General features: G+C 36.6%; 2 protein-coding genes across 25 annotated transcripts in view; one reads left to right on the top strand and one right to left on the bottom strand.

The window, feature by feature from the left end:
- Positions 1–9,882, top strand: part of LOC127441476 (discs large homolog 1-like protein) — a 151,817-nt gene extending 141,935 nt beyond the window's left edge. For 20 of the 23 annotated variants that reach the window (XM_051698948.1, XM_051698946.1, XM_051698953.1 and 17 more), the window contains 7 exons: positions 1,150–1,191; positions 3,931–3,981; positions 4,185–4,286; positions 5,217–5,389; positions 5,646–5,755; positions 6,083–6,174; positions 8,805–9,882. In XM_051698948.1, the coding sequence (XP_051554908.1) occupies positions 1,150–1,191; positions 3,931–3,981; positions 4,185–4,286; positions 5,217–5,389; positions 5,646–5,755; positions 6,083–6,174; positions 8,805–8,911 (677 nt within the window). In that variant the 3' untranslated portion in view covers positions 8,912–9,882. The remainder of the gene's footprint in view (positions 1–1,149; positions 1,192–3,930; positions 3,982–4,184; positions 4,287–5,216; positions 5,390–5,645; positions 5,756–6,082; positions 6,175–8,804) is intronic. The other 3 variants (XM_051698954.1, XM_051698965.1, XM_051698964.1) reach the window with 1 other exon arrangement.
- A 2,395-nt stretch (positions 9,883–12,277) lies between these two features.
- On the bottom strand, positions 12,278–13,024 carry LOC127441489 (protein NCBP2AS2-like). 2 transcript variants are annotated; one of them, XM_051698992.1, is made up of 2 exons: positions 12,940–13,024; positions 12,278–12,839 (listed from the first exon to the last, which is right to left on the bottom strand). In XM_051698992.1, exon 2 carries the CDS (start codon positions 12,830–12,832, stop codon positions 12,518–12,520), a length of 315 nt encoding a protein of 104 aa, XP_051554952.1. In that variant the 5' UTR covers positions 12,833–12,839; positions 12,940–13,024; the 3' UTR covers positions 12,278–12,517. The 2 variants fall into 2 exon arrangements, with proteins under 2 accessions (XP_051554952.1, XP_051554954.1); XM_051698994.1 differs by having other exon boundaries at positions 12,278–12,842; positions 12,940–13,008.
- Between the last annotated feature and the right edge of the window lie 7,000 nt (positions 13,025–20,024).

Genomic DNA, 20,024 nt, shown 5'->3' with positions numbered 1-20,024 from the left:
AGTTAATAAACACTGCTGATGAAATATTAGGTCTACATCATGTCCAATAACCTTTACTAATTTGTAATTGTGAAATAGTTTTTAAAAAAAAGTCCACTTTTAAATGAATAATTTACACCTTTTATTTTCTGCCATCTTGGCCAAAACATATATATCATTTAAAATGTGTTTTGTGTTTCATGACCCTTTAAGTGCTTTTTGTTATTTCACTCAATAAGACAAATAGCAAGCACAACACAGAAATCATATCAATTAACATATTTTGATTCATTAAGTAAGTTTTCTTAAATGCATTTAAGCAACATTATGTCAAAATAGTGTAGATTATCCTACACAAATGCATGTGACATCAAATAAACAAGAGTTAGGGCAGAGGTAATCCAAAAGTAATCAAAAAATAATCAGATTAGATTACCTAAAAAATATAATTCAAGAGATTGTTACTGATAGCAATTTTAGTACTGGATTTCAATTTAGAAGTAATCTACCCAGCACTGAATATATGTTTGCATTTTTCTACAGTTGACTCCTTAAAGGTGCACTAAGTAATTTTTGTTTATGTTTTGCTCATAATAGTCTTTCTCAGCAACTGATATGACATTGGTCTTGGACTTTGTACTGACACCTTTCGAGTGGATGCATTATTTTTAAAAGGAATTGTTGAAAAATTTAATTTCTGTCATCAGTTACTCATCATCACATTACACCTGTATGACTTTATTTTTTCCCCCATCATTTCCATTGAATGAAAGCAGCTCATAAACAGATGCTTTTTAGCTCCAATAAAGCACCATCAAAGTGGCAGGTTCAAAAATAAGTAAGTGTGAACAAGATTTGAGAGCTACAGCAGAATGGAAGATTTTGAAAAGGTTGAGTAGATGATGACAGCATTTCATTTTTGGGCGAACTATCACTACAGGATGAGTGGACAAAATACTTAGTGCACCTTTAATTTGCAGACTACATGGCTACTGTAGTGTTTCACAAAAGGTGTGCTGTTTTCCCTCTAGTGGTATGAATGTGTACTCCTTTACTCTATTTGTACACGGGGCTGGTATTGTGCTCTCACTCGAAGTCACCTCATGAATCAGTCATCATGTGCTCCTGTTCTTGGTTTTCATCATCCATTCCCCTCTGTTATTATTTCAGAGCATGTCACCTCTAATGCCAGTGATAGTGAGAGTAGTTACCGTAAGTTCTTCCTTTCATTGTGCACTTATTCCGGCATTCTCGTCTGCACTTCATGTTTTCCTTTTACATACTTAACAATGTCATGCTCTCTCTGTCTCTCTGTGGCATGCAGCATAAGCCTTTGTGTATGGGATATCCATAGTAGTGGATAGACAATATTGTAATATATAAAGTGTGGTAAAGGTTATGTTGCTTCTGAATGACAAAGCAGTGTTATTCAGGACTTCTTAAGAGTTTAAATTGATGAACAGACACAAGCGCCCACCTCCTTCCATGTGAGCAGTGCTGCAGTGAGACAGGCTCGGTATGTTCCAGAAGCTACACAGATACAATACCAAAATCAATCAGTGAGCCCTCCGTCAGCCCCTGACTCAGTCTCCATAGCAACAGTGCATCCCCCATCACTTCCCAGCCTTTGCCCTCTCTCTCTGTCATAGACAGTCAGAGTCACTATGGTGCTATATCAGAGCCACTCTAAAGATATTACTATACTGTCTCACAGGGGCCAAATACACACACAACTATAATCTTCAGGACAGACAAAGCATTATGGCTAGGTATCGCCAACTACCTCACAATACAGTTCACATTGTGATACATGATATTACACAATCATTATACAACGCAAAAAACTGCGTCTTATTCACTAACCACCCGCAATCTATTTTAGCAGGCGAATTCAGCACTGAAATTACGCTGCGTCTTGAGTTTTTAAATGAAGCCATTGTCATTCCTTTCCATGCAAACACACCTCCTTTCTATGTAAATTATGCTCATTGTAATTGCGCTTCATTCACAAAAATTGCCTGGTGCAATTTAGATTGGGCTATTACCGCCAAATGAAAGTAGGAACGGTAAAATTAATTTTATTTAAAAGAGATGTTTGTGAACTGATCATATCAGCAGTAAATAGTCAAATAATCATCAAATGATGAAGAAGAGTGTTATAACCTGGCATATATCCAGATGCGTGGTGTCGTTAAGCGCACTTTCTGCACGTTTAAGAGATGATCCAGGTGTCTGGATCAAAGTGATGCTGTACAGTCCCGGCAGGGTGTGTCAAATACGGTGGTCTGCGGCATCCTCCGCTATGTAGCGTTCAGAATCGGACCCCAAGATCAGAATTGCGTGTGCAAATTGCGTTCAGCGGCAATTTTGTGGCCGCATTTGCGCCGTTGCCTGATCTGCAGAATTTCAAACATTAGCTTATTTAAACGACATATTTCTTCATCACTGAAAATGTAGGAGTCGAAATCAATGAAATACACATTAACAAATCAAAAATATCCATACATGGATCTAAGGTATCTATGCAATTTCATTAGAACTAAAATCACAATGTTTTGATGTACTGTATAATAATATTGGCACTAGGGATATGAATTGTCAAGAATTTAACAGTAACATTCTAGTTTCTTAATGGTTCCCTTAATGATACTTTTATTACTTTTAAGGAAGAAATATTGGAAGAATATGGATCAAATGATGGGATGATTTCATATTTAAACATAACAGATTCTTGCAAAGGATGTGTTTAAACAAACTTCTAGATTTGTTTTATTCATTAATCTTTGTAAAAATGCCACTAATTACAACAATACTCTTAATGTGTATTTTTAAGTACACATATCAGCCACCATCCAGGAATTACTCTTGATTTAAGTCTCACAAGCCTTAAGTAGCCTACACATAACACAGTAAGAATTAATGGTTCATTTCGAGTCGGACATAATGAAATAGATGACTTGCGGTTTAGTAATTTTTTCATTCACTAAAAAGAACTGGCAGGTAGGAGTCATTCGTTAAGGAGAGGGCGCTATATACTTTGTGCTGTAGATTCAAAAGAACCATTTCATACCAGGCTACACTAGTTGCACTGCATGTTCTGCACTGCTAATTCAATAGCTGTGTTGTAGTTCTACTGAATGGTAGAGCAGGAAACACTTTCAGAGTATTTTAGCATGGTGTTCCGTCCGCATCAGTGGAAGTATGCATGTTCGATAACCTTTAACGGAAACGAAAGTCATAAAAATGGTTCGGTTCCAGTGTTTGTTTGTTTTTTGTTTGTTTGTTTTTTTTTTTTAAATGGAACAAGAATTACAACCGGTTCTCAGTTTCCAACCCTTATCAGCACAGCCCTATAGTGCATGTCTTATGGACAGATGCTTGGTTGAGATAATTGAGACTGTAGTCTGTGTAATTAGTCTGTGTGTGATCTCTTATACATAATAACAAAATAACTAACAAAATCAGCCAATTAATCTGTGGTATCACATAAGCCTAGCACTCTAACTTTTTTAACACTGCTTTGCTGGGGGTGGGGGGGATAAATAACATTTTGTGCTTAAAGTACACATTTTAATTGTACGATATACTAATATATGATAAAATAGTCGCTTTTTCAAGTATGTCACAGGCCCTTACAAATTCTACTCACCAGTTTAACATTGTTCATTCATTTACATTAAACACATATCAGATTCTCATATTCAAAATGCACAGGCGTGCAGTCAGCCTCGGGCAATAAGGCCTGCTGAAATACGTAGAAAGAGCTCTACTTTAATCATTATGATGATCTCACATTAACCATGACTGAGGACTCCATTGCTTTAACACTATACATTTGTGTGACAGAGAGGTCCTCTAGTGGCCAAAAGCGAACCTTAATTTTTCAAAAAATGACTGTAACATAAACGAGATTGTGAATTATACTAAGAGATATGTCTATTCATTTCTCAGGTAGTCAGGAGGAATATGTGCTGTCATATGAGCCAGTCTGTCAACAAGAAGGTAAGGGATACTGTAATGATTTTCTGTAATGGCAATATTTGGCAAACTTTGATTATAAGGAAAGCACATCCCATAAATTGTATCTAAACTACACATTATAGATAGTAAAGTTTTCATTATGGCACAAGAACACTATTTGTATTGGCTTGTTTACTCTGACGCCCTTTAGGGAAATTAAGTTGATTTCATGAATTGTCTTACAGTGAACTACTCACGACCAGTGATTATCTTGGGTCCGATGAAAGACAGAGTAAACGATGACCTTATATCAGAATTCCCTGACAAATTTGGCTCCTGTGTTCCCCGTAAGTATCTGTACACCATGTGTGTGGGCTGAGGAGATATTTACAGATCATTATTGTCAACAAGGATTACAATGTGTTTTGCAAACATATCAAATGAAAAAGACATTCCATGCTACATTGACACAGCCTGATGTTCAGCACCATATTCTGTAGATACTATGTTAATGTTTCTTTTTCCAAGAGAGTTTTTAAATTGTAGGAGAGATTAATTTAAATTGTAGTTTAGGCTAAAGGGGTCCTGTCATATGAGGAATCTGATTTTGTTTGATCTTTTGAAATAAGAATTTATGGTACAAGGAAAAAATACTGTAACCTTTAGAACTCAAAATTCCTTCCTGTTTCAAAAAGACTATTGATTGAAACTAAGCTGTAATAATGGCCCATTATCTACTCCCACAACTTGCTAATATACTGTAGGATGAATACACACACACATATTACCGCCACATTTGCACGTCACTGATGGCTAATCGGTATTCAGAAACTGCCCAGTAATAAAGAGGAAGTAGGATAGAGACTTGTTTTACCTAAACATCAGAAGAACTAACAAAAAGAGTCGAATGTGTGAAAGTCCTCTAAATCTGCATATCCTTCCTAAGAATCCAAACTGTTGTCTTTTGCTCATTTTGGATGCAAAGAGGGCATCTACAAAGGAGTAATAATAATAATAAAAAAAAAAAAGGTATGGCAGCAAAAGAACTGCCTGTTTAATTCTAAGGGTCAGAGAGATGGAAAATTAAGTGTTAAAAAAAACATGACCAACATTATAACTGACCTAGTCAAGTGAATTATCAATAAAATTATTTAAAAGTATTTATGTAATAAAAAAAAAAATTCTCACGAGAAATGCACTGCATGTCATGAACCATGTTACAACCATAAGTTTAGTACGTAAATGATCCTTACAGCATGTGCTCTTCACTGTTTCAGATACAACAAGGCCAAAGCGGGATTACGAGGTGGACGGGAGAGACTACCACTTTGTCGTGTCCAGAGAGCAGATGGAGAGAGATATACAGGAGCACAAGTTCATTGAGGCAGGCCAGTACAACAGTCACCTGTATGGAACCAGCGTGCAGTCTGTCAGAGAGGTGGCCGAGAAGGTGAGCTCACTCACACATTTATTGTTCTGCATAGGAACTGTTTTATTACCAACACTAACACCAATATGATCATAAAGTCTATATACATACTATTTTCCAAACAAAAAAGATTTTAATATCATTATCATTTAGCGCAGCATTATTTCTATAAAAAAGATGCAAAATATGAATGAGATGCCTGCACAATTACAGTGTAACTTGCATGACAGATCTTTACTGCTAACCATATTTAAACACTCTGTGGTGATTTTCTCAGGGCAAACACTGCATTCTAGATGTATCAGGCAACGCTATCAAGAGACTGCAAGTTGCTAAGCTTTACCCCATCGCTATTTTCATCAAACCAAAATCAATGGAGAACATTATGTAAGTACAAGACAAGGGATCAAGCAAGTGCTTAAAGAGAGAATTCTCTGTTCAAAAAATAAAATAAAAAAAGTGTTAAAATGTCACTTTATCTATGGCTTTTACATCACTATTGTATTGCTAGAATAGAATATGCATTTAGGATCCTCCTTTTATACTGTATGTTCCATTGTGTGTTATATACCATAAACCTTACCCAGTCAAACCCACTTTAATAGGGCAGTATGCAAGGATAAACGTTGTCTGTTTCCCCCAAAAGCAGAGTAATGCAATGCATTGAAATGAGTGTGGTGCGTAATTAAAATGTAATTCTGTGTGGTCTTTCAGGGAGATGAACAAAAGACTGACAGAGGAACAAGGCAGGAAGACATACGACAGAGCCATGAAGCTGGAACAGGAGTTTATGGAGCACTTCACAGGTCTGTGGGTCTCTCTCTTACAGATGTCAGGAATAACAGCTAAACCAAACTCTGAACCAAAGTGCTGTCATGCCTATCTATATATTTTCAAAATCAACTAGTAGGTTGTGTGAACCTCTTAAGGAAGCCCTGTATAATTAGGTGGGTTTAGGTACATATCAACTGCCCGGTCTTGCAGGTTCGCACTTTACAGCATCAGGAAAATCAAACCTTTCCTGTCTATTATATGCTACACAGCTCCTGGTCCAAGCTCTGGTCATTTCAAGACTGGACTACTGCAATGCTCTGTTGGTTGGCCTTCCAGCTAACACAATTAAGCCATTGCAGATGGTCCAGAATGGAGCAGCGCATCTGGTATTCAATCAGCCAAAAAGAGCTCATGTCACCCCACTCTTGATTTCACTCCACTGGCTACCTGTTGCTGCCCGCTACATATTTAAGGATTTGACTTTCAGGACAGCCAATCGAACCGCACCCTCTTACTTCAATTCACTTCTTCAGGTCTATGCTCCAACTCGCTCTCTGCGGTCTATGAATGAGCGACGCTTAGTGGGTCCATCACAAAGAGGCTCAAAGTCTGTTTCATGATCGTTCACTTTCTCTGCTCCTCTGTGGTGGAATGAACTTCGAACCTCCACATGATCTGCTGTTACCTTCTCAACATTCAATAACCAGCTGTAAACACATCTGTTCTGCGAGTACTTAACCAACCCACACTAATTGCACTTACCTGCAATTAATGTACCAAAAACATCTTCTGTGCTAGCATCTTTACTACTCCAGCCACTGTGAGAGCTTGGCAGTCCTATACTGCAGATGTTGTTAAACTTTGTATGACAAATTACTTGCTATGTGTCTCATTTGTTATTCGCTTTGGATAAAAGCATCTGCTAAATGACTAAATGTAAATGTTAGGGATGTGCACAAATAGTCATTATTCCTTTAATTGTTCAATGCGCCTGTATTTGAGAACCAAAGTTACTATTTGGTGATTTTACACGTGCAATAGTGATCTGCAATCTGACCCGAACCCGACAGGACCTGAGAAACCGTCGGAATTTGGGCCAGGTTGAGGGTCAATTTTTTGAGGATGGGGTGAGTTAGAGGCTGTTTACACTTGTTTTTGCATGCGTCTGTGCTGTTTTCCCAATTCTTTTTAATTAATCTAAACAAGCGCTGGATGGACGTCTTTGACTGTTGCGCTGCATCCCACTTTTTTCAGCATCTCGTGCAGGACTGCCATATTTTTTAGACACCATGTCAAGTTAAAAAGAACTTCAATATTTATAAACGCACATGACTTAATGTGACTTACACATAATTACAGAATAATTTTCACCTGGCAAAGTTTCAGTGCTTGTTTTAAATGGTAAAAAATCTCTTTTGTTCTGGTGTGCCAACAATAATTCCACAAGCTCAGTGCTAATCCTTTTAAAAATTAAAGCATCCTGAAAAGGATAATAAACCGCAGCAGTGTAACTCCACGCACATGAAAATATTTGCACATATCAGGTTTGGCATTTAAATTACATATTTTCAATGGGGTTTTTAATGTGCACGCATACTTAATGTGAGTGATTTATCATTTGAAGATATGTATATTATCTATTTAAGCTCATAGCTCACTGTGGACTTTATTCCCTGCTGTTTTGAGTTGTGTTTGATGCATATCCATTGCAATAAACGTTCTTAATTCCTGAGACCCCACTCCTGACAAAAAATAACCATTCATGAACACTTGCAGTTAACTGTATATTAAAAATGGTTATTACAAGCTCTGGATTACTTGATTGTTATTGGTCAATGGCGCCATCTAGCAGTCTGATATTTCTCAGTAACAATTGCTCATTTGGGTATTGCGAGTCATCTTTCTTGCTTCCTGGATCACTGTGCAATCTCTGCAAGTAAGCTAATATATAGCTAATAATTTTAACTCAAATCAATGTTTCATGTCCATTTATTTATTTGGCAAGTAGTCTTGTAATAAGGTGGATAATGAGAAATTAGACGGTCATAATTTGCAAAATAAACACCAACAGAATGCAAACCGGAGGTGGAATTTAGCTGTTCAGCGATTTATTACTTCTCACATAATTAAAGAATTTCAATGCAAATCAATATTTAATGTCCATTTATTGATTTATTTGGTTAGTAGCCATGTAAGATGTGGAAAACTGGCAATAATAGACCTTATTCACATCTTTGATTTTAAACAGTAATGAAAACAAGGCTGTGAGGGGTACACTTAATGTCTCTTCAGTGGCACGCACAAAGCTCCTAGATCCCATCTGATTTTCCACAAATCATGTTGTATTGAGTTTTTTGTTTACTAAATGTTTTTTTTTTCAATGTTTTGTCTGTGAAACAATCCAAAAACACTTTAAAGTACAGCCCATTGAAGAGACTGTGCTTCATTCCCATCAAAAATCAAACATGGCACTGCTGTGAATAAGGTCTATAGCCTTGAAATGTATTGTTCAAATCGGAGAAATTTGTTACAAAAATGGCGCTTACCATCCTGACACATCTCTACTGTAAACTGTAATTCTGAAGATAAAATCTTGAAAAAAAATTAAAAGTGTGTTTTCAGTCTTAATGGTGTTCTCACTGTGATCCTCTGTGTATTGCAGGCATTGTTCAGGGGGACACTTTGGAAGAGATCTACGATCAAGTAAAACAGATCATCGAGGAACAATCTGGGCCATACATATGGGTACAGTCCAAGGAGAAACTATGAGCACCTTCAAGAGTTTGTCATCCCTCTCTCTCTGCCTGTTTTATTTATTGATTCTGTTCTTTTTTTGGTCTTTTTTTTTATCTCAATTGGGCTTCTCCAATTGACAACTCAACAAATTAATTCCTTAATCCAACAAACTTCAATCTCAGTTCAGTCCTGCATCACCTCCTGACTTCTAGCTCTTCAGTAGCTATTTAAAGCGAAGAGGATCTGTCCTCCTCAGATCTCAACTGCTTCCAAGCTTACAGAAAGCAAAGCTATGACAGACCAGCATCTGTTTACCAGAGTTTTGGAAACGGTACAGTTCCTTAATGTTTAAGGGAGGTTACTTTGTTAGGAAAAAAGTAAAAGTGATGTAGACTTTCTGATGCAAGTCTCTTTTAATTTTTCTTGTTCTATTCTTTGTTCTTTTTGTGTAAGATAGTAATATGGGGCTGGAGTCTCAGGCATTGGATTCATGAAACGGTGAAAAACACTCACACAAACAAGCAAAACTTTGCACGTTATAGCTTCTACGACCATGTGTTCTTTAGCCCTCTTTCTTGTGGTTCATTTCCACCGTAGTCCCGTACATTCGGCACATTGTCAGTTTCTTCTTTTTTTTCCCTTGACTGTTGTATTGGCATGCTTATTGTATTGGCATCCTCATTCTAAATGTCCACGTTATGGAGCCATTGTGTTTAGACGAAGTTGCGCTGCACCGGTATGAGACGTGTGCCGCCACCGTTAGAATGTTGGAGTCTACAGTCAGTGTCTTACACAAGAGTACGTGTTTTCAACACATTGATTTACATTTAGGAAAGTCTGCCATTTGTAAGGAACTGATATTTTTAAGAGATGTCTTCTCACTAAATAAAATGCCACTGCTTATGTGGAAGAAATTTATTGTACAATGAGATCTTAACAGATATTTAACCCTCCATAAACTGCCTATTTTGTTATAATAAAAGTCTATATTGAGCTTTACTTGAGCACTATTATGATGGGAGTTATTTTCTTGACATCGTAAAATGTATATTAGAGCAAGAGATTTAAAACGAAATAGTATGAGTATATATTTGTTCTTTTTCTGTTACCACCCTTTGTTTATTTTACTAAACTAAAACAAACGACAAGAAACAGGGCAGTGAGAGGACTACATCTTTTGTGGACAGGAAATAGAAACTAGCAGATCATTAAGCAGCTAGTTCTCTGCCTTCCTGTCCTCTCACTGCCTGCCAATTCAACATCGTCTGCTCAAGTGCTACATCAGAGTCAATACTGTGTGAAGAAGAGTGCTCTGTCCGTCCCCCCTCTCAGACACAACCTGTCTCAGCTGGAAGAAGAGCTTCTCTGTGCTGATGAAGCTTCGGTGCAGGGCTGATACTGGAAGCTCCACAGTGACTCATCTTTTTCTAAAGCCGTCCTGGAGTGGGCGTCCTGCCTGCTCTTTCTACGACATGACTGTTTTCTATTTAAAGACTGCTTGTTCTACCACCTCTGCTTTTTAGGGACATTTTGGGACTGGAAAAACGAAACATGTAAATAACCTACTGATCTGATTCATTCCATTTATCAAACCGAACAAGAGGAGATTGGCTAATTCAAGACGAATAAAACAAATTCTTTCTCATACAGCACAGTGCTGGTGTGAGTGTTCCTTCAGATGGAGAGCTAATGTATGTTTAAACTGTGTTATTCTGTACAGCTGTTTTGGGACCAGTGAAAGGCTTTAACTTTAAGCGACTCTTACTAACACCAGGGTTCCCACTATATTTGACCAGTGTAGTTTTCCAGTCATTTGAGATTATTGGATAAAGATGTTTTAAAACATTTTATACAGATTGCACTCAAAAAGAGCAATTTCTAGCTGATTACATATTTTAGAGCTGCGCTACCAAAAAAATTTATACTTGCCCTATAATTGTCCATGACTTTTCCAGGAATGCAAATGACAATTTGAAAATTCCCTGATATTTCCAGGTATGTCCATGACCGTGGGAATCCTATAAAACATTTATGGCATCTTAAAGTATTCGGACGATCAATACACCTCCCTGAAAGTTTACATATTAGTGTTTATGAGACTGCAAATATTAGATGAGGCCGATTTTTGGATATTGCAATTCAATAGCCATTGTGATATAACATGATTAAGTGTGTTGATATTCAGTACAACTGCATGATTGTGAGAGTGATATTCCTTTTTTTTTTTTTAACAGTTCTATAACCAGAAATTTAATAGTGAGCAACTGACACAATATAGCCAGCTTTTTTTTTTTTTTTTACATTGTTGCAAACCATAGAAATAAAATTCTATATAGTGAACCCAGACAAGTTGAGTGACACAAACAGTGAAATGTATGAAATATCAGCACTCTTGGAACACCATTTGTCTTATCAAATTAGAGAACCTAACTGTTGTCACCTGCAGAAACAACAGAAAATTGCTCTAGATGCTTATATAATAATTTATAACTTACACTTCTTCCAGCTAACCTTTCCATGATGATCATCTGCCCCTAATGTGAGAATGTCTGAATTCAACATGAATTGATTCAACAAAACTTCAAATGTTTTTCAAAGGCATATTTGGGGTTCAATACAAGTGAAGCTCAATTGACAGCATTTGTGGCATAATGTTGATTACCACTAAAAAAATAAAATACAAAATTTTACTTGTCCCACCGCTTGAAGAAAGAAGCAAAAATTGAGGTTACAGTGAGGCATTTACAATGGAAGTGAATGGGGCCAATTTTTGGAAGGTTTAAAGGCAGAAATGTGCGGCTTATAATTTTATAAAAGCACTTATATTAAATCTTCTATTAAAACTCATGTATTATTTTAGCTGTAAATTGTTTATATGGTCATTTTTTGGGGCTTATGATGTTATGTTGTCATGGCAACGAAGTTGTGAAATTGGATCTACCAGTAACTTCACTCAGAAAAGGCTAGAAAGCGATTTTATAACACTAAAGTCATGTTAACACACGTATTGTTAATGTTCTGTGTCTATATTTTTGAAGCAGTGAGGATTTTAACCTTTACGAATTGTCCCCCATTCACTTCCATTGTAAGTGCCTCAATGTAATCCAGATTTTTTTTTTTCTTTTTCAAGAAAAGGAGGGACAAGTTTAAAATAATTTTTGTGGTAATCAACATTATGCCACAATGCTGTCGATTGCGCTTAAATTGTATTGAACCTGGACTATTCCTTTAATATCCAGCTACCATGCTTATTGGATGTCCCATAAACCCACATCAGTCATAATGCTGTGAATTGGAGCTCTTGCACTGTCTCTGATTTTCACTGTTTAAATGCCTTCATTTATTGTTGGGACAGCCTTACCAAAAATGTGGGGGTCAATAATGAGATGTGAACACTGATCCCAATTCATCACAACCTATTATAGTTTATTTTACCAACGACATGGCACTTCCACGGTCATATAATACATTTTCCAACAGCTTTACAGTTTTTACAGTATTATTAATTTAAATAAGTCTATTAAGGGCCATTTAACAGCAGTCTGTTGATGCAACTGACACGAAAACATTCAGCAGTCTTAAATGGCGATGTCGTGACACAAATGCCAAGTCTCTCATCTCAGCCACTCAATTCACTCATCACTTTTTGTCTTTTATCCCTCTGCTGGCATCTCTCACCCCCTCTTTCACCTCCTTCACAAACGTGTCCCGTAGTCTTGTAGCTCTCCGACCCAACTCCTGCGCGTCCCTGGGCATCTTTGACGTCTCCTCGCGTATCTGGCGGAAGGTCTCTGATCTGAGCATCTTGGTTGACGCGTCTTTCCCGGCGATCTGTGCTTTAGTGATAGCGAAGGTCATGATCTGTGCCGCGCGTCTGATGGGTCGAGACTCCGCGAGTTTCTCCACCAATTGGGCGTTATTTATCAAGGCATACAAGAGCCGCCGCAACACCATTGTGAACCTGCTTTACAAACACCGACATTATATTTAGGTGGCTTTTTCCAACTACTGTTTGGTATATATGAATTAAACAATATTTTGTGATGTAAATAATAAATTACCTCCAATGTGTTTGAGGTCCCCAATCGATGACTCTGCACTCAGCTAGGTGGGACCTTTTCAACGCTGCCTGCTACCTAAGCGTTTGTGCACCACAGTGCCGCCCACAGGTGTGGATGTAAGGTAGTAATTAAACAAAATAATATATATATATATATATATATATATATATATATATATATATATATATTAAAGTATGAAAATAGTTCATTTTGTAATCTGCGTTTAAAAAAAAATGTAAGAAAAAAGTTTAATTTTTTTTAGCTGCCTTGAATCTTAACCACTGCTTTTACAGTGTGATAATTACAACTCTATATGCAATAAAAATTACCTTTATAACTGTGGGACAGGAATAATTTGCATAGTGGTAGGGTATTTATTTATAATACTAATGCAAGGTATCTTAATTAATTGTACACCATGCATTTATTTTTGACTGCAGCACAGCACTTTAATTAAAAAAAAAAGAGCTCTTATTGTGAACTTGGTGTGTAGAGAGCAGATAGTGTATCTGCTTGAAACACTGCTCAGGCAGACGCATATGCAGCAGTATGCTGCATTTTCAATGGGGATTGCATCATCTCTGGAGGTGTATGATGAAAAAGTATTTTTTAGGTCGGGCGAATGAATGAACATGCTTTAGCCTCCAGCATTGACGGAAACAAAGTTTATCTTTAAACGTTATTTTTAGTGTTGATGCCTCAACTCTCCTGTTCTTGTAAAGTTCTCCTGACACCATTACAGAGAATAACCTGCTTATGTAAAAACCACACTATTCACTGTGTTATTAATTCCCAATGCCCTTCATGCCTTACAGCATTACAATAGCTTTGGCTATGGCCCTCAGTGCTGAAAGATCCTTGTTAAAATTCACTTGTGTCACTTTGTTTATAAAGCACAGCAGGTCAAACCTGCACGTGTAAAACTCTCTAACACTCTGGTCATAAGGGTCTAGGGCTGGTTTTATTAGGTCTCTATATGCAAAGAGATTTCTGTTTGCACAATATCTTACTGACCTTAAAACCTCATTCTTGTTGTTTCAGGCGCCTCATTCAGGCGCTTTCTTCCCACTAAACTCTCATGCTACACAGTTAAGGAATATTAAGGAACAACCAACATTCTGAAGTACAAACTTCTACTGTGTAGACAATTACAATGAAATGTAATTGGGTCTTAGCCTTTTTCAGACTTGTACAAGCATAATTACAAAAATTAGATTTAACATTTTCTGAAGAAATTGTGAGTGCTTGCCCTTGCAGAACTCACCGCCACAATTTCAGGGTGTTGTGGGTGCTTCCCAGGGCGATGCCATGCAGTTGCTAAGGTTTCAGAGTGTTTTTTAGCAAATTGCTGTGTTGTTGCTAGTGCTCAGGGTGGTTACTTGGGCATTGCATGTTTTATGGTTTGCCAGATGAAAATTGTAAGTGATCAATAAGCCTATGGATGAGCCATTATAATAGTGAGAGAGAGAGCATCTGTGAGGAAGACAAGGAAAGATCTGACTGTATGCTTAAGGTGGACTTCAGTCTAAAGTCAGCTGTCATGGCCAAACAGGAAAACCTCAACATAAAAATGATGTCTGAATTCGCATACTCTCATGCATTTTCCGTTAAACTGCATGAACTCTATGAAACCACAACATTTCATTGTGATCTCACATTTAACAACAACACTTGCAGCTGTGAGTAAAATAATCACAGAGCTTTACCTCTGACCCAAAAGAAAAAACAAAAAAACACGAAACCAAAATGCTCTTCATAACGCTGGATTGCTTGCTGAAATAACTTACATCAGTTAGCACACTGGTGAGAAAACTAGAAACCAAGCCAAGAAACTTAATTTCCCAAGTATGAAAGCACTGCATCAATATTGCAATTGTAATATGCTCTAAGACGAAAAAAAGAATGTTTTAAAAACACTTTAATTTGCAACCTCTAGGCCTTAAATAAGATTTAAAGGTGAATTGTGTAATTTCTGCACCACTAGCATCATCAAACAGAGTTGCAAAATGTTTTACTTCAAAACAGGCTTTCTGAACACTTTGATAGATAGTCCCGGAAAGGGGGAACATGTGATGCTAAGTGTATGACTTGCATGTGACAATTAAAAATCTGATTACAATTTTATAGATGCAATTAGTAATTTGTAGTTGATTACTATCTCAAGTAACTTTCCCAACATTGGTCTCTGTTAATTAAGCTGTGAAATGAAGTATTTAAACATCAAAACAATGACGTACTTCGCCTTTAAGGACCATTTTAAAGATCTGCATAGCTTTCTGCATCATTTTGTTGCAGCTTCTGCTAAAGCTGTTTAAATAATAGATTAGATTGTAAGAGGAGAACACTGCAGTTGTGAATTGATGGAACCAAGGGGTCAGAGGAGGGCAAGGCAGAGAGTCTTCCATTATTCTCTCTCTCTCTCTCTCTGTGATCTCAAACATGCTGTGTGCCAAACCTCTCCCCCTGCATGTGGGACACTGATAAGAAGATCTTCTGAGAAAGTGAGGAAGCTGGATAATACTGATCAGCAAAAAGAGGCGGGAAAAGGATTGTGTGCAGAAATGTGTGCGTGCAGTATCTCACACTGGAGGTGTGCGGCTGTGGAGAGTATTTGAAGCTTCTCTGTGAAGGTCGTGGTGTTCTTTCACCCTGTCAGCAGGGTCTGGTGCCCATATACACAATACAAGGCTTTGAACAGAGTTTGCCACAGCTGGGCATCACATGCAGTAAAAGAGAAAGCAGTCTGACTCGCTAGCTTTCAATTTGTAAGACACAAAGAAAAGTTATGACTTCAGTAAATGTTAGTGATATTTAAGCTTTGTTAAAGGTAAATTGTTTCAGGTTTAATGGGTATATAAGTCCTCATTTACAAAGGAAACTCTAATAAGTTGACTCTACTCAATTTTTTAATAAACTTGTTCACTCAGTTGAATGGATTAATGGCATCTCCGAGACTTAAAAAGTAATTTGTGCAATTAAGTTCATAAACTGAATCAACTTAACTATTTAAGTTAAAGTAACTAGATGCAAGTAGACTTTACTCAGATTTTCTATTTAAATATTGTTGTTTCTGCTTAATAATTTTAATTGAATGGACTCAAATTTAGAGCATACAGTAACAGCTCAAATAATGAAGATTATAACTGATTCTAGGTCAAACATTAAATTAACTTATTTCTCCACTGAAATGCATATATATCTGTGCTTCAGTCGCACATGCAATAAAGATGATTGCGCTAGAGTTTACAGGGTCCAACTTGACAAAACCACATTAAAAATACTACAAAAGAGCTAAAACCTCTATGAATTTTTATAACTATTTAAATGCCCCCGAAATTCCCCCAATAAGTTCCAATGCTATGATTATGGGTATTCTCCATAGCCTCATTTTTGTACTCAATCCTTTGAGTTATTCACACTTAAAATCTTAAATCTATGGATTTTTAAGATAAATAAGTTGAAGGAACATAGATATTTGAGTTATGAGCCTAAAACTTGACATTTCAAATAATGTTTAATAAAGACCACTTACTTTTTCGGGTAATGACAAGATTAGGGTTTACAGTGTTCACCTGGTATTAAGATGCATTTTGGGTGATTCGATCACAAGCACTAAATACTTGAGTCTGATTAATTTATTGCACATCACACATATTTATATAGTGATTGCTAAACTGTAAAATGTACCCTTGCCTCAGACAACCGATTTCCTCACAGCTAGGAATGGATAAAGTCTCTTTCTTCTCACATTTCATGTCCATTTATAGCTTTAAGTAACTATACAATAAGCTAGATAATGTACTGTCAGCTGCTCATTTTAACAAAATCAAACCCCTACAGCAGTGGTTCCCAACCCTGTTCCTGGAGGCCCCCAACACTGCACATTTTGTATATCTTTTGTATATCTCCCTTGTCTGACACCCCCAATTCAGGTTGTGGAGTCTCTACTAACGAGCTGATGAGTTGAATCAGGTGTGTTTGATCAGGGAGATATCCAAAATGTGTAGTGTTAGGGGGGCCTCCAGGAACAGGGTTGGGAACCACTTCCCTACTGGATGATACTAGACCCTTCTGCTTTGCTGTATTTATTTTACGATAATGACTGGCTGACTGTACATTGTACGAAAGTGAAAGCGTGCAATTGTTACCTTAAAAAGCTATTTCTATCTGACCCTTATTAGCATAGCATAACATAACATATAACATAACATATAACATGGATTTTTCCCAGGAAATCTGACATCTTTCAAGGGACTAAATGGTAAAGCATTGAAAATAATAATTTCCTTATAATTACTGTCTGTTGTCAGGACATGCAGAAATTCACATAAAATTTGCAGGCAGATATTTGTGTGATCAGTGTGTGAACTTTGCACATGTTGATGACGGTGATCAGACTGTTATGAGTTTCTCTGGCTGGTTCACTCACTGATATACTGTCCTTATACTCCCACCTGTCATGCAGCAATATTTACTATCAAACAGAGATGGCTGTATCAGTGTTTGTATATGTGTATGAGTGTTTTTGTATTGATCTACTTATCTAATGGCAGACATGGAATTCACCTTCCTAAAACAAAGAATTATAGTGGAACCGTGAGAATGTTAGAAGTACTTGTATGAACATATTTTTTTTTCTTAATGTAAAGAAATGAGATAAGCACACAAGCTTGCAGTGTAACAGTATAGGCAGCACATGCACTCTTATAATAGCAACGGCAGGCATTATTCAGTGATTTATTGAGAGTAATTCAGTACACAGCCAGGACAAAAGGAAATTCTAAGACCACGTTAATGAATCTGTGGTGTATACATAAATAACATTTCACTGTCTCAGTCTTGTTTCACTGAAATAAAGTACTCTCAAGAAAAACCTGCTCCCAGAACATTTGTTTCACCTATTCTTTCATTTTACTAGAGACTACTTTTACACAAATAACACTGAACATTCTCTTTGCCCCATCAAGGGACATTAAGAAACATGTACAGGTACTGTATCACTAAATATATTTGAAAAATATATTTCTGTATTACATAAAGTTTGGTATGACATTACTCCACCTCTGGTGGGTTGTGTCTTTCACTCTGAATCAGTGTTTGTTAGCTGTAAATCAGAGACCACCCATTGTGTTTGAAATAGTAGAGAAATATGTTTTGGTGTCTTACAAAATGGGTTAACCTTAATTATAGCAACAGCGTTGTGGATAAAGAGCCTTTAAAATATACAAAGAGTGCTTTGAAACATACAGTGTATGATTACACTAAACAGTAATCAAGAAATAATACCATTACAATCTATAAAAAAAATGTGCGGGGCCTCGTGCCCATGTCACCCATGCCTAAATTCACTCCTGCCCTGTAGGACATGTGCTGTATGCTAAATTAGTAAATTATTTTCAGGGATTTTCAAGTTAGTGACTGCTTGTGGATAATATGAATGCCTGATTATATTCTGCATTTATGGCGTACATTTTTATTTCCTTGGCAGATGCATTCTTATTAACATGCTTTCTACTGATCTTAAGGATTTTATGAATTATCATTGAACACTGGAAAAAAAGGAAACCTAGATTAAACTTAGATCAAGTAGAAACAGCACCTTAAGGCAACAATTGCAGGTTACTACTTTTTCACAGTGGTTTTGATAAGCGGTGTATTGACAAACATTTAAAACATTAGCCTTGCACTGTAAAAAGTGGTAACCTGGAATTGTAGAAAGCTATTTCTAGCTGACCCTAGCCCTTAACATTTGTTTTGTTGGTGAGATTGTATGTATTCATGTTGATTCAGTAATATTAAATACAATTTTTGTCTTGAATAAAACCAGTTAATTTAGATGTTACTAAATGAAGCGCTTTTGCAGGTCAGGATTTTTTTTTTTTTTTTGCTCGTGATGTGTTGCTGTAAACCTGTTACATACTGAAATTACAACAACAACAATAATGTTAGGTAGACACTTTATATTTAATTAAAGTTGCTCATGTAGTCAGAGAATAAAGTCTCTGAACCATTTGCACATGCAGTTAAAATGATACAAAATACCCTATGTTGTACACTGTTTTCACAGGTGCTGCTAAATTGTGAAGAAAACCCACACTGGTTGTGTGTCCTTTTTTTTCCAAGCACCTCCTGGAAAATCTGTCCCAGGTTAGGTTACTTTGGCCTCTATGTTTTCCTGTCTGCTCACTTGCAGAGGATGGTGTCAAAGTCTGTGGAGCAGGCATTTTGAAATAAAGCAATCTTTTCATTATTAAAAAAAATAAATAAAATAAAATGGATTCAACTCTCAAGACCTTTTAACCCTTAATGATTACACTGTCGATGTTACACACTCATTACATGTTAACATAATTATAGGAACAAGAACAATGAACAGCTCCACAAATAATTTAAGTACATGCACGTTAATACTCAGTACTTACTTTTTTAATTTAGTGCTGTTGACTTCTAGAAAGTAAAGTCTTGTTAAAACATTTTTCATACTTGCTCTAGTTTATTTAATTTGTATACTAACAATGTCCAAGTGTGTATATACAGAGGTACATGAATCATATGAGATTTTTGGAAAATTCCCGCACAGTGCCATTGCGCATCATAAATTCTGTATTGTGTTTAATAGAATTGTGTGGTGGTAATGACACCAGTCTTGATAAAAGTTTTAGAAAGAAAATGACTAGCTCCTTTATCATGCTAAGACCAAACACGCACACTCACGGCGAAATCGTCACGATTCGTACGACTTTTCTAAATTTGGCTAATTCGTATGATATCCTGCGACTGCACTCGTTTACATTTCATAGCTAACATTTTATGTATACTAAATACACACAGTTAAATCATTTTCACACTTTTTGCAGATATTTGGCAAAATTACAGCTTGATTGGAAATGATTTTTGTCCCCACACAAAATGTGTCTCATTTTCAATCTCAAACAGGCTCTTCACTTTTATTGACTTGGTTGAAAAGTGCACTAACTCTAAACTTTTTTACGGCCAGAATTGTTTGGTGGAGTAGAAGAAATAACGCCACAACTTACTTTATTTATTTTTTATGAATAGAAATCATTTTCACACAATAAATATTC

The sequence above is a fragment of the Myxocyprinus asiaticus genome, chromosome 5 (genome assembly GCF_019703515.2).
Source record: "Myxocyprinus asiaticus isolate MX2 ecotype Aquarium Trade chromosome 5, UBuf_Myxa_2, whole genome shotgun sequence".
NCBI lineage: Eukaryota > Metazoa > Chordata > Actinopteri > Cypriniformes > Catostomidae > Myxocyprinus > Myxocyprinus asiaticus.
This window is presented reverse-complemented; position numbering and strand designations above follow the sequence as displayed.